Source organism: Mesoplodon mirus (assembly GCF_964341445.2).
Source record: "Mesoplodon mirus genome assembly, chromosome: 4".
Taxonomy (NCBI): domain Eukaryota; kingdom Metazoa; phylum Chordata; class Mammalia; order Artiodactyla; family Ziphiidae; genus Mesoplodon; species Mesoplodon mirus.
The window spans coordinates 102,727,773-102,742,485 of record NC_138979.1 but is presented as its reverse complement, the minus strand read 5'-3'; the positions used below and the strand labels follow the sequence as shown (position 1 = coordinate 102,742,485).

Here is a 14,713-nt window from a genome sequence, read left to right as displayed (position 1 = left end):
AGTCAGAATAAAAATCACAATCTCTTTATGGGCTGTTAGGAAAAAGGTAGTTTTTCCCTGCATTTATATGGGGCAAGAAAAATTAATTCCTAACTATTTTAACTGAAAATAATAAAATTATTTGGTTATCAAACAGTGGCATTTACTCTCTTATTTCTTAATATTAATAGGATCTTCACTTGCTTTTAGAGGATGTAGAGGAGAAAAACTTTTAAATAATTCAACAAGCTTTTAATCAATTACTTTTTCACCCAAGGTAATGAATAAAGAGAAAAACCTCAGTTTTACTCAAGTTGGTGCTTTGAAAGAACACAAGAGATAGATGATGTTGCTCATTTACAGCATGAAGTAAAGAGCTAAAATGGGACAGAAAGGCTGGGCAAGGTTCTAGTCACTCATTGATTTAAGTAGTGATTTTTTTTTCTTTTTTTTTTTTTTTGGCTGTACGCGGGCCTCTCACTGTTGTGGCCTCTCCCATCGCGGAGCACAGGCTCCAGACGCGCAGGCTCAGCGGCCGTGGCTCACGGGCCCAGCCGCTCCGCAGCATATGGGATCTTCCCGGATCGGGGCACGAACCCGTATCCCCCGCATCAGCAGGCAGACTCTCAACCACTGTGCCACCAGGGAAGCCCTAAGTAGTGATTTTTAAGTATAAAAAACTTCATTAGATTGAACACATTATGGAGGGAAGACACATAAGAATTAGTGAGAAACCTGATCTACAGAATATTTTTAAAGAAAAACTATTTTTAAGCTTAGGTATATATTTATATTTCAGTTGGAAGCAAGTAAACAAAATATAAACTTTTAAAGATCCTAGGAAGACTTCCTTTGATGAAAAGATATAAGGATAAATTTTAGTCATAATATTCTGAATTCCCAAAATATTACACCACCTATATGCAAAGGTTAAAAAAACTTCCAAACCAAACAGAAATCATTTTCTGGAACACCCAAGTGACTGGCTTTTGTAACAATGAAGAATTGAACATCTATATAATTCGGTTTTGAGCATCTAAGCCATAGTCATCAAAAGGTGACTTTATCAACTAGTATTTATAACACTCTTTAACAAATTATTCCAGAATCTTAACAATTCTTTTTCTTACCAAAAAACTAAATTTTATTAACAAAATAACAAAACAGAAGAGTTAATGTTATCCTATTCTCCACATCTCCATTTACAAATGTATCAGCAAACACAAAGCCACCGTCTGCTATCATTTTGCCACTAAGCATAATATGTCAAGTTTAAAAGTACATAATTCCAGGGCTTCCCTGGTGGTGCAGTGATTAAGAATCCCCCTGCCAAAGCATGGGACATGGGTTCGAGCCCTGGTCTGGGCAGATCCCACATGCCACGGAGCAACTAAGCACGTACGCCACAACTACTGAGCCTGTGCTCTAGAACCCGCGAGCCACAACTACTAAAGCCTGAGCACCTAGAGCCTGTGCTCTGCCACAAGAGAAGCCACCACAAGGAGAAGCCTGTGCACCGCAATGAAGAGTAGCCCCCACTCACTGCAACTAGAGAAAGTCCACACGTAGCAACGAAGACCCAATGCAGCCAAAAATAAAATAAACAAATTTTAAAAATTAAAGTACATAATTCCTGCCCTTTTAGAGCCTGAGATTTAAAGGAGAACACAAATATGTTTTTAAAAATAAACAATGTAAACAAATTGAAAAGTGCACATAGAAAAAACCAGGCAAAATCTAGTATTTATGAAAACCTATTAAGAGAAATGTGTTGGTCTAATAGCGATTAGTGTCCCAGTCCCCACACCGTGATCTCAATTGTTTCCCAATACAAGGAAGTAGGGATCTTGGAGAAAAAGGGTTCCTGATTCCAACTCTGCTGAAGGGAAAGTTCAAGGAAAGCCTGAAACATGCACTGGGCCAGAAAGCTAGAATAATGTCAAAGAACACTGAAGTTACATCAGAAGGACAAACAGCCAATATAAAAGGGCTTCCACTAGCGAAAAAAAGTGAAAATTTTAGTCTGAGAAGAATAATGACTGCAGTGGGTTAAAATAAAATATATAAAAATCCATGATCTCATAGTGATACTCAAAACGAAAAACAGACCAGAGGGCAGACAGCAGAAGCAAGAAGAACTACAATCATGCAGCCTGTGGAACAAAAACCACATTCACAGAAAGACAGACAAGATGAAAAGGCAGAGGGCTATGTACCAGATGAAGGAACAAGATAAAACCCCAGATAAACAACTAAATGAAATGGAGATAGGCAATCTTTCAGAAAGAATTCAGAATAATGATAGTGAAGATGATCCAGGACCTCGGAAAAAGAATGGAGGCAAAGATCCAGAAGATGCAATAAATGTTTAACAAAGACCTGGAAGAAATAAAGAACAAACAAACAGAGATGAACAATACAATAACTGAAATGAAAAATACACTAGAAGGAATCAATAGCAGAATAACTGAGGCAAAAGAACGGATAAGTGACCTGGAACACAGAATGGTGGAATTCACTGCTGCGGAACAGAATAAAGAAAAAAGAATGAAAAGAAATGAAGACAGCCTAAGAAACCACTGGGACAACATTAAACACAACAACATTCATATTATAGAAGTCCCAGAAGTAGAAGAGAGAGAGAAAGGACCAGAGAAAATATTTGAAGAGATTATAGTCGAAAACTTCCCTAACATGGGAAAGGAAAGAGTCACCCAAGTCCAGGAAGCGCAGAGAGTCCCATACAGGATAAACCCAAGAAGAAACAGGCCGAGACACAAGTAATTACACTGGCAAAAATTAAAGACAAAGAAAAATTATTGAAAGCACCAAGGGAAAAAAGACAAATAACATACAAGGGAACTCCCATAAGGTTAACAGCTGATTTCTCAGCAGAAACTCTACAAGCCAGAAGGGAGTGGCATGATATACTTAAAGTGATGAAAGGGAAGAACCTACAACCAAGATTACTCTACCCAGCAAGGATCTCATTCACATTCGATGGAGAAATCAAAAGCTTTACAGACAAGCAAAAGCTAAGAGAAGTCAGCACCACCAAACCAGCTCTACAACAAATGCTAAAGGAAATTCTCTAAGTGGAAAACACAAGAGAAGAAAAAGACCTACAAAAACAAACCCAAAACAATTAAGAAAATGGTCATAGGAACATACATATCGATAATTACCTTAAACGTGAATGGATTAAATGCTACAACCAAAAGACACAGGCTTGCTGAATGGATACAAAAACAAGACCCATATATATGCTGTCTACAAGAGACCCACTTCAGACCTAGGGACACATACAGACTGAAAGTGGGGGGATGGAAAAAGATATTCCATGCAAATGGAAATCAAAAGAAAGCTGGAGTAGCAAAACTCATATCAGATAAAATAGACTTCAAAATAAAGAATGTTACAAGAGACAAGGAAGGACACTACATAATGATCAAGAGATCAATCTAAGAAGAAGATATAACAATTATAAATATATATGCACCCAACATAGGAGCACCTCAATACATAAGGCAACTGCTAACAGCTCTAAAAGAGGAAATCGAAAGAAACACAATAATAGTGGGGGACTTTAACACCTCACTTACACCAACAGATGGATCATCCAAACAGAAAATTAATAAGGAAACACAAGCTTTAAATGACAAAATAGACCAGATTTAATTGATAAATTAAATAGATTTAATTGATATTTATAGGACATTCCATCCAAAAACAGCAGATTATACTTTCTTCTCAAGAGCACATGGAACATTCTCCAGGATAGATCATACCTTGGGTCACAAATCAAGCCTCAGTAAATTTAAGAAAATTGAAATCATATCAAGCACCTTTTCTGACCACAATGCTATGAGATTAGAAATCAATTACAGGGGAAAAAACATAAAAAACACAAACACATGGAGGATAAACAATACGTTACTAAATAACCAAGAGAGCACTGAAGAAATCAAAAAGGAAATCAAAAAATACCTAGAGACAAATGACAATGAAAACACGAAGATCCAAAACCTATGGGATGCAGCAAAAGCAGTTCTAAGAGGGAAGTTTATACCTATACAAGCCTACCTCAAGAAACAAGAAACATCTCAAAAAACAATCTAATGTTACACCTAAAGGAACTACAGAAAGAAGAACAAACAAAACCCAAAGTTACCAGAAGGAAAGAAATCATAAAGATCAGAGCAGAAATAAATGAAGTAGAAGCAAAGAAAACAATAGCAAAGATCAATAAAACTAAAAGCTGGTTCTTTGAGAAGATAAGCAAAATTGATAAACCATTAGCCAGACTCATCAAGAAAAAGAGGGAGAGGACTCAAATCAATAAAATTAGAAATGAAAAAGGAGAAGGTGCAACAGACACCACAGAAATACAAAGCATCCTAAGAGACTACTACAAGCAATTCTGTGACAATAAAATGGACAACCTGGAAGAAATGGACAAATTCTTAGAAAGGTATAACCTTCCAAGACTGAACCAGGAAGAAACAGAAAATATGAACAGACCAATCACAAGTTATGAAATTGAAACTGTGATTAAAAATCTTCCAACAGGGTTTCCCTGGTGGAGCAGTGGTTGAGAGTCCGCCTGCCGATGCAGGGGACACGGGTTTGTGCCCCAGTCCGGGAAGATCCCACATGCCGCGGAGCAGCAGGGCCCGTGAGCCACAGCCGCTGAGCCTGCACGTCCAGAGCCTGTGCTCTGCAAAGGGAGAGGCCACAACAGTGAGAGGCCCGTGTATCAAAAAAAAAAAAAAATCTTCCAACAAACAAAAATCCAGGACCAGATGGCTTCACAGGTGAATTCTAATAAACATTTAGAGAAGAGCTAACACCCATCCTTCTCAAACTCTTCCAAAGAATTGCAGAGGAAGTAAAACCCCCAAACTCATTCTATGAGGCCACCATCACCCTGATACCAAAAGACAGCAGACAAACATACTACAAAAAAAAAATTACAGACCAATATCACTGATGAATATAGATGCAAAAATCCTCAACAAAATACTAGCAAACAGAATCCAACAACACATTAAAAGGATCATACACCATGATCAAGTGGGTTTTATCCCAGGGATGCAAGGATTGTTCAATATATGGAAATCAATCAATGTACTACACCATATTAACAAACTGAAGAAGAAAAACCATATGATCATCTCAATAGATGCAGAAAAAGCTTTTGAAAAAATTCAACACCCATTTATGATAAAAACTCTCCAGAAAGTGGGCATAAAGGGAACCTACCTCAACATAATAAAGGCCATATATGACAAACCCACAGCAAACATCATTCTCAATGGTGAAAAACTGAAAGCATTTCCTCTAAGATCAGGAATGAGACAAGGATGTCCACTCTCACCACTATTATTTAACATAGTTTTGGAAGTCCTAGCCACAGCAATCAGAGAAGAAAAAGAAATAAAAGGAATACAAATTGGAAAAGAAGAAGTAAAACTGGCACTGTTTGCAGATGACATGATACTACACATAAAGAATCCTACAGATGCCATCAGAAAACTACTAGAGCTAATCAAAGAATTTGGTAAAGTTGGAGGATACAAAATTAATGAACAAAAAACTCTTGCATTCCTATACACTAATGATGAAAAATCTGAAAGAGAAATTAAGGAAACACTCCCATTTACCATTGCAAGAAAAAGAATAAAATACCTAGGAATAAACTTACGTAGGGAGACAAAAGGCCTGTATGAAGAAAACTATAAGACACTGATGAAAGAAATTAAAGATGATACCAACAGATGGAGTGACATACCATGTTCTTTGATTGGAACAATCAATATTGTGAAAATGACTATATTACCCAAAGCAATCTACAGATTCAATACAATCCCGATCAAATTACCAATGGCATTTTTTACAGAACTAGAACAAAAAACCTTAAAATTTGTATGGAGACACAAAAGACCCTGAATAACCAAAGCATTCTTGAGGGAAAAATACGGAGCTGGAGGAATCAGACTCCCTGACTTCAGACTATACTACAAAGCTACAGTAATCAAGACAATATGGTACTGGCACAAAACCAGAAATATTGATCAATGGAACAGGAGAGAAAGCCCAGAGATAAACCCACGCACCTATGGTCAACTAACCTATGACAAAGGACACAAGGATATACAATGGAGAAAAGACAGTCTCTTCAATAAGTGGTGCTGTGAAAACGGGACAGCTACATGTAAAAGAATGAAATTAGAACACTCCCTAACACCATACACAAAAATAAACTCAAAATGGATTAGAGACCTAAATGTAAGACCGGGCACTATAAAATTCTTAGAGGAAAACATAGGAAGAACACTCTTTGCCATAAGCCACAGCAAGATATTTTTTGATCCATCTCCCAGAGTAATGGAAATATAAACAAAAATAAACAAATAGGACCTAATGAAACTTCAAGGCTTTTGCACAGCAAAGGAAACCATAAACAAGACGAAAAGACAAGCCTCAGAATGGGAGAAAATATTTGCAAATGAATCAACAGACAAAATATATAAACAGCATATGCAGCTCCATATTAAAAAACCAAACAACCCAATCCAAAAATGGGGAGAACACCTAAATAGACATTTCTCCAAAGAACACGTACAGATGGCCAAGAAGCACATGAAAAGCTGCTCAACATCACTAATGGTTAGATAAATGCAAATCAAAACTACAATGAGGTATCATCTCACACCGGTTAGAATGGGTATCATCAGAAAATCTACAAACAACAAATGCTGGAGACGGTGTGGAGAAAAGGGAACCCTCTTGCACTGTTGGTGGGAATGTAAATTGATACAGCCACTATGGAGAACAGCATGGAGGTTCCTTAAAAACCTAAAAATAGAATTACCATATGACCCATCAATCCCACTACTGGGCATATCCCAGAGAAAACCATAATTCAAAAAGCACATGCGGGGACTTCCCTGGTGGTGCAGTGCTTAAGAATCCACCTGCCAATGCAGGGGACAAGGGTTCGCGCCCTGGTCTGGGAAGATCCCACATGCCGCAGAGCAACTAAGCCCATGCACCACAACTATGGAGCCTGCGCTCTAGAGCCCATGAGCCACAATTTCTCAGCCCGCGTGCTGCAACTATTGAAGCCCACCTGCGTAGAGCCCATGCTCTGCAACAAGAGAAGCCACCTCAGTGAGAAGCTTGCGCAGCGCAACGAAGAGTAGCCCCTACTTGCCACAACTAGAGAAAGCCCGCATGCAGCAATGAAGACCCAATGCAGCCAAAAATAAATAAATAAATAAATAAATATTTTAAAAAAGCCTCTAGGTCTAACTACAAGTTCACAGGAAATGTGGAGGATAGAGGAACACGTTAAACAACACTACAAGGATGTGATCAATGAAATCCAGAATGTGGACTATTCTATCAAACTAAGAACTTCATTTCTCAACAAATAAATGGCAAGGCCTAAATTAAAAAAAAAAAAAAGTAGGGAAGGGGGAACTCTTACATATTAAGAGAGACTTAAGAGAGATGTCAACCAAATGCAATGTCCCTACCATGTGACATGAACCTTGATTTGAACAACTCAATGGTAAAAGGATATTTTTGAGATAGCGGGAGAAATTAAATACTGGCTGCTAGATTTTATATGGTACTGAGAAATAACTTAATTTCCTTAGGTGTTTTAGACTATAGTGTTTATGTTATTAATAAAGGAGTCCCCTAATGTAAATTATGGACTTTAGTTAATAATAATGTATCAATACTGGTTCACCAATTGTAACAAATGTACTACACTAATGCAAGATGTTATTAATAGAGGAAATTGTAGATGGGGATTCTGCATTTTCTGCTCATTTTTTCTGTAAACCTAAACCAGTTCCAAAAAGTAAAGTCTATTAATTAAAAAAAAGAAACACTGGAACATGGGCTTCCTCTCCAATGAGATTCTCCAATACATTCTTAAAACTGGTTACCTGAAGAGTTTCCATAGTGTTATTATTTCACTTTCTCAATAATGCAGATTTCCCCAAATTTTCGTAATGTTTAACATAAGCTACTTCTCATATCATTTTTTTTTCTTGGTAGGGAATAAGTGACTAAGACTTTCTATGTTCCAATAGATAAAATTTAATGGATTCACAAAATCATCAATCATCAACAAAGCTCTTACAGGCAAAGTAATGTCTGTCAATTTTTGATATATTTCCAAACACCCATGCCCCAACCTCAACCCAACAGATTTCCTACTGGCCTGTAATTCATAACTCTGAAATAAAGAATATTTTCATTAAAAAATATAAAGGAAGACCTTATCTATTAGATAAAGACCCATACTGAAGTATTTACAGATGATATGATGCCTAGGATGTCTTTTGAAATACTTCAGCGAGCTGGGAAAAAATGTAGGACATAGATGCAACAAGCCTGGCCAAACACTGATACTTACCGAAGCTGAGTAACGGGTACATGAATGTTCATTATACAATTCTATTTTTGTGTATATTTAAGATTTTTCATAATAAAAAATTAGGGGAAAAAAACAAATTTAAGATTTTCCTGTCTCACTGCAGGATTCTAGACATGTATAAAATTTTGTTAAGATTGGAAAGGAAATCTATCTTTTTAAAAAGTATTGATGGTAGGTACTGCAGAATTACTAGCGATCAGATTTGGAATCACAGGACAAAAGGGTTTTTCTTCCCTCTTATACCAGCACTGCAAATAAAACTTATTTATTAAAATGAAAAAAAAAGAGTGCTGCAGTGAGATAGAGTTCAAGAGACCATAAAAATGGAGAAGTAAAGATAGGTAGAATGTCACCATAAAATATTTATTAAGATGGGAGAGAAGAGAGAAAAAAGAATCTAACAGAGTAAGGAGGCAGTAACACTTTGCACAGTGTCAAAGCAAATAAATTTAAAACAAAGGTTTGAAGATAGTATAGTCATAAAGTGAGCAAAGAAACACAAATAAATGGTTTTATAGAGATGTAGCTCTGAACAATGATGTTAATAAAAGGAAAAGCTGAATAAGTTTTACAGTTCCATTTAATAAGGAAACTTCAGAGAATAACTGAGTATAGAAGTACTACCTAAGAGGCCTATAGACAAGTGGTCTAGTTGAGCAGTGACTAAAACATTCAGACTCATTTGTAAAACCCAAGTATAATTCAGGAGTTTAGTTTGATTCAATAGAGAATTGTAGGATATATATCCAGAATATTTCAGAGAGCTTTGAAAAGAGAGTTATCTGCTATAGTAGCGTGGGGAAGGTCATTCAGAAGGAAAGATGAGGTAAAATGCTAAGGCCTTTGCACTTTAGGGCCAGTGAGAAAGGAACATACTACTATGAGAGTTATGCACGAGCTGAGGAAATCTAGGATTGTTAAGTACAGGAAAGACTGGGAGAAAACTCAGAACTGAAGGAATCCAGGAAAAGACATTATGAGAATTTTGAATAGGGGGATTGATTTTTAAAAGAAACAAAACTTAGGGTTCAGGCTAAACTCATCATAAAAAAACAAAGAAACAGGGCTTCCCTGGTGGCACAGTGGTTGAGAGTCCACCTGCCGATGCAGGGGACACGGGTTCGTGCCCCAGTCCGGGAAGACCCCACAGGCCGCAGAGCGGCTGGGCCCGTGAGCCATGCCCGCTGAGCCTGCGCGTCCGGAGCCTGTGCTCCGCAAAGGGAGAGGCCACACAGTGAGAGGCCCGCGTACCGCAAAAAAAAAAAAAAAACCAAAAAAAACACAAAGAAACAAAAGAAACAACTCCTATACCAGTTATCAAAAATTTAACATCAACTTTAAACCAACCAATCCTATAAAGGGCTAGCCTCTGGTTATATACCTTTTCCTTGCACATTTAGCCTTTTTATTGGGGTCACTGAGTAAGAAAATCATTATGCCAACAAGCAGGCAGAAGCAAGCAGCTCAGCCCCATAAAAATGTTCTCAAAGGGTACAGATTCCAAAGCACCTTCAACAAAAAGAAATTGTGAGGCATAAGTATGCAGAAGGCACAGTCAGAAAGCCAAGAAAAGAAAGTCAAGGGCTGTCCACTGAAATACAGACCAAAAGATTAAAAATCTACTTATTTTGGAAAGTGAAGGGTCCTGAGGAATAGGATGTCACGTGGTTATAAGCAAGAAAGAAAAACATTTTAGGTAAATGTACGAAAGATAAAATAAGAAGTAAAGGAGAGACTCAACATCCAAGGATCTCTAATTCACCCATTAAAAGGTACTAAACTGTTCTTCAAGCTTTATCACATACAATGCTAAGTAAACCATGGCCAAAATAGGCAGGAGAACTTACTGAAAGGGCTACAAAGCTGTATCCTGCCTCATCTGGAAGCATCTCCTCAGGACCAAGTAGGAGAAAGACAGGTGAAGCAGCACCGTCCAAGCCAAGCTGATGTTGACATACCCTTTATGGACTTAGCTGAAAGTAAAACAGATCTCTTGGGATCCGTGCAAACCACGAAGAGGTAGCTCCAGCTGCACCTGTTTGTGGCCCCTACGTCACTGAGCTGGAAACAGCTCGAAAGAAACAGGGAAAAAGCAGAAAAGGTGAGAAAAAGAGAACACCATCCTTTTCTCTATCCTTTCTTCTCCAGTCATCCATTTTTTCTAGTAGCGACAGTGGGTGCTGATCTATCCACTGTCTTCCTGATTTCCCATGTTTTAGGAAAGCTAAGTTTAGGCTAAAAGTAACTATTAAACAGAGCTATAATTTTATTAGCATCATGCTCTAATGAAATGAGCCAACTAGTAGAGAAACTCGGACAATGAGAAAGCTTAAGGCAAAGAGCAATGATTAAAAGAATAGATGTTGCCAGAATACATAATACACACTTCATTAACTTAACAGAAACTAATTTACTAGAATTCCAGACATCATCACATCAGTGGTTCACAAAGACAGAGTCCTAAGCTACAAAGCATTTTTTTTTTAGTAAAAGGAAAAAGATTTATTCAATCTGAAGAGAAACCAGAGTATACACAGCATTTTGGCCTTGCTATTTCTACCAACTACAGTTATTTCTACCAATTATAGCAACTTCCTTTGCTCTCTCTGTTAGTACTAAATTCCTTTAGATGCTAATGAATGTCCCATAGCAATATCAAACCTTCTAGAGCTTAACAAGATCATTTAATGTGCTAATCACCCCTATTTAATTTTGATTCAGGTAAAACAGTTAAATATCAGTAATACCAGATTATGTCATAAACTGAAAATACAAAGATGAATCAAACTAGCCATGTGTTCAGGGTTTTAATCACTTGACTGAAGTCGGAAAAAAAGTTATTTATGCTTGTGGTAAAACAATAGGGATCCAAGTCGTAAAATGGACCTCAAAAATGATGACAGGGCCAGAAAGAGTTATTCGATGAAACTGAAGCTAATGAAATCAACATATAACAAATACTATTATTTTTAATCCATCCTTCAGTGTGATTTGAAGGCAGCTTCCTTAATGGGATTAAAGCATGTTTAACATCCAAAAACATAAGTAGAAACAACTCAGAGGTGTTCATGTTTGGCTATTGTTTTAAAAAAGGCAAGTTTTACCATAACAGACATGAAAACACTTTCTAAAGCAGAATGTTTCAGGTTATTCACTCTCTCTCATCCTTGCTCACCATGAAAAGGAATTCCCAAAGTCCAATTACTCTAAGCAATCAGTATTTCTACAACTGCTAGTGATAAAATTTCCAAGAGAAAAACGTTCAGCATGTTTAAACCAAGCTGACACCAGAATATTCAATTGATAGAGAATGTGATTGAGGTTCACAAAGGTAACAATAAATTATAAACTGCTTGGTATATCATACAAGCAGCTTACCTTGTAGTTTTTTCAATACAGCAACCTCCATTTTCAGAACTTGTTTTGGTTGTTGAGCTGATTCCACCTTCAGTGCAACATTTTCCCTGGTAAGTATGTCCAAGGCATCGTAAATTTCTCCAAAGCCCCCACCCCCAATCTTCCTCAACTGCATGGGAAATAAAATAAGAACACACACACACAAAATTACTAGAAGATTCTAATTAGAAACTAATTCATCTCTTACATTTAGAAAATAATATATAATTTGCCTATCCCTATTTTATTTTATTTATTTATTTATTTATTTATTTTGGTGGTACGCGGGCCTCCCACTGTCATGGCCTCTCCCATTGCGGAGCACAGGCTCCGGACGCACAGGCCCAGCGGCCATGGCTCACGGGCCCAGCCGCTCCGCAGCATGCGGGATCCTCCCGGATCGGGGCACGAACCCGCGCCCCTGCATCGGCAGGCGGACTCTCAACCACTGCGCAACCAGGGAAGCCCGTCCCTATTTTATGATAAAAGATCTCAATATTGTTAACTAGGCATATGCCAAGAACAAATACCTAGAAATAACATCAAAATCTTTTCTCACAGTTTTGTCCACAAAAAGTACTGAATTTATTTCAGCCACAAACAATTTTAAAATCTGGCCTACAGCCAGCATCAGAAGTATCATAAAAGACACAATATCTGAAAGTTCACTTCCCACAAATACCCCTCAACAACCCTATTTATTCTAATTCTAAGGCAATCATTTGAAGACTTTAAATCCATAAGATCTTTCTGCCGGGGCTTCCCTGGTGGCGCTGTGCTTGGGGGTCCGCCTGCCGATGCAGGGGACGTGGGTTCGTGACCCAGTCCGGGAAGATCCCACATGCCGCAGAGCTGCTGGGCCCGTGAGTCATGGTCGCTGAGCCTGCGCGTCCGGAGCCTGTGCTCCGCAGCGGCAGAGGCCACAGCAGTGAGAGGCCCACGTACCACAAAATTAAAAAAAAAATCTTTCTGCCAACTGAAATCTTATCTGGAACCTGATTGAGATATGTATGTGGGGAGGTTGGAGAAGGGACAGGGGCAGCCAGAGCTCAGCCCTCTCAGCACCATTTACCCTCCTTTCTGAGGCACTGAACAGGCTCCACAGAACAGCTTCTGTTCTAAACTATCCCAGTGTTCACTATATATCCATACGCTCAAATAATAGTAAACTCTAACCAAATTAAATATTTTCATCAGGGAATTCCCTGGTAGTCCAGTGGTTGGGGGCTGGTGCTTTCATTGCCGTGGCCCGGGGTTCAATCCCTGGTTGGGGAACTAAGATCCTGCAAGCCACGTGGGACAGATAGATAGATAGATAGATAAATAAATAAATACTTTCATCAAATACTTAATATTCTCCCTAATAAAATGTGTTAGCTTAACTGAGGAATATCGGGATCTTCGAGTATTAAAAGCAAGTTCTATGTTAATTAACTACACTCCAATGTAAAATAAAAAGTTGAAAAAAATAATAAAATAAAATAAAAGCAAGTTCTGAAGAGCTAGTGACAACTGGAACTGTAGAGCAGTGAGAAACTGGGGTAGGAGGGGGGAGGTGATATACTTCAATCTAGATACAGCGTAACATTAGCCTTCTTCCAATTCCTGAAACTCAGTCTTCTCCTTAGCACGTTATCAAGCAGCTAGGATGTGATATAATGTAGGAAGTCATCACTGGAGGCACAGGGTCCTAAATCTTAACCACCCCAGAGGCCTCACCTCAATTCCTACTTCTTTCCCCACACGGTCTGTACTGATTTCTGCATCTAGGTTGATTCCTTTATCTCTTCCAAATTTCTATAGGAATTATGTGCTTAATCATTTAATTAATCATTTTACTATAAATACCTCAGGTATCACCTGTATTAATACACTATACAGTGTTTCAACTCATACTGTTTAACTGTTCATTGTCAATGCCCTATCCCCCTACAATGAAACTAATCTTCAAAGAGAGGGCCACTCCTTCTATTTTTTATTTCCCCCATAGCATTTGGCAAAGTGGTAACTATATAATTATTGCTAAATAACTATTTACTGCTTTGTATACATGAGCCACAATCCTTCCTTATTCTGGTTTGGTGATAGGAAGAGATACCACGAGAAACTCTGATATGAGTTTGGGACTAAAAAAAGTTCCAGAACTTAATTTCAGTTAAATAAATTCTCTTTTTTGGGCCCTGACTGGGGCCCAATCATAATAATCTTATGATTATTTATATTTTGTCCATTAAACAAAGACTGTGTAACTCTAAAAAGTCATAAACAGTACCAAAGTGACATCTTTCTAATTATGGACTCTGATGCGAGGTGGCTTCATGTTTTTACCTCACAAAGAACCTTACCAAACAACAGAACAAAAATTCTAAGCTGAAATAAATGATTTTGCTCCTTGGTCTATTCCTATAAAATCATTTGAACAATAATAGAGCATGAATTTTTTTTTTATTGAGCTTAACAAAACCCTAAGACATCACCAATGTTTATATGGCAAAGAGACAGAGGTAATTTAGTACGATGGTGATATGCAGACTAGGGAAAGAATAGAGGTAAGATTGTGGCAGACTGTATTTTCTAAAGATGGCCACAAAATAGTGCCCATCCTTTTTGCTCTTCTGTGACCCTGCCACTCCCCCATCAAGAGGCATAGTCCATTTCCCCACCCTCTTAAACCTGGGTGGATCCTGTGACTACTTTAACCAACCGAACACTCTCAAGAGCCAGCCACCATGTAAAAAGTGTCCATCCTGAGAAGCCATAGCCCTGTAGAGAGGTCCTAGAAAATGGGCCACCAGTTTGGGGGTAAGGGAACTAAGGACCCCAAGGCACCAAAGAAGCCATCTGGAAGTGGACATTCCAATCCCCAAACCTGCTAGTGCCACA

At 38.1% G+C, this 14,713-nt stretch overlaps 1 protein-coding gene across 4 annotated transcripts in view; it reads right to left on the bottom strand.

The window, feature by feature from the left end:
• TTBK2 (tau tubulin kinase 2) overlaps nucleotides 1-14,713 on the bottom strand; it is a 153,569-nt gene that overhangs the window by 92,637 nt on the left and 46,219 nt on the right. For 2 of the 4 annotated variants that reach the window (XM_082620122.1, XM_082620121.1), the window contains one exon: nucleotides 11,813-11,960. In XM_082620122.1, the coding sequence (XP_082476248.1) occupies nucleotides 11,813-11,960 (148 nt within the window). Of the gene's footprint in view, nucleotides 1-10,281; nucleotides 10,378-11,812; nucleotides 11,961-14,713 lie in introns of those variants that run through there. The other 2 variants (XM_082620124.1, XM_082620125.1) reach the window with 2 other exon arrangements.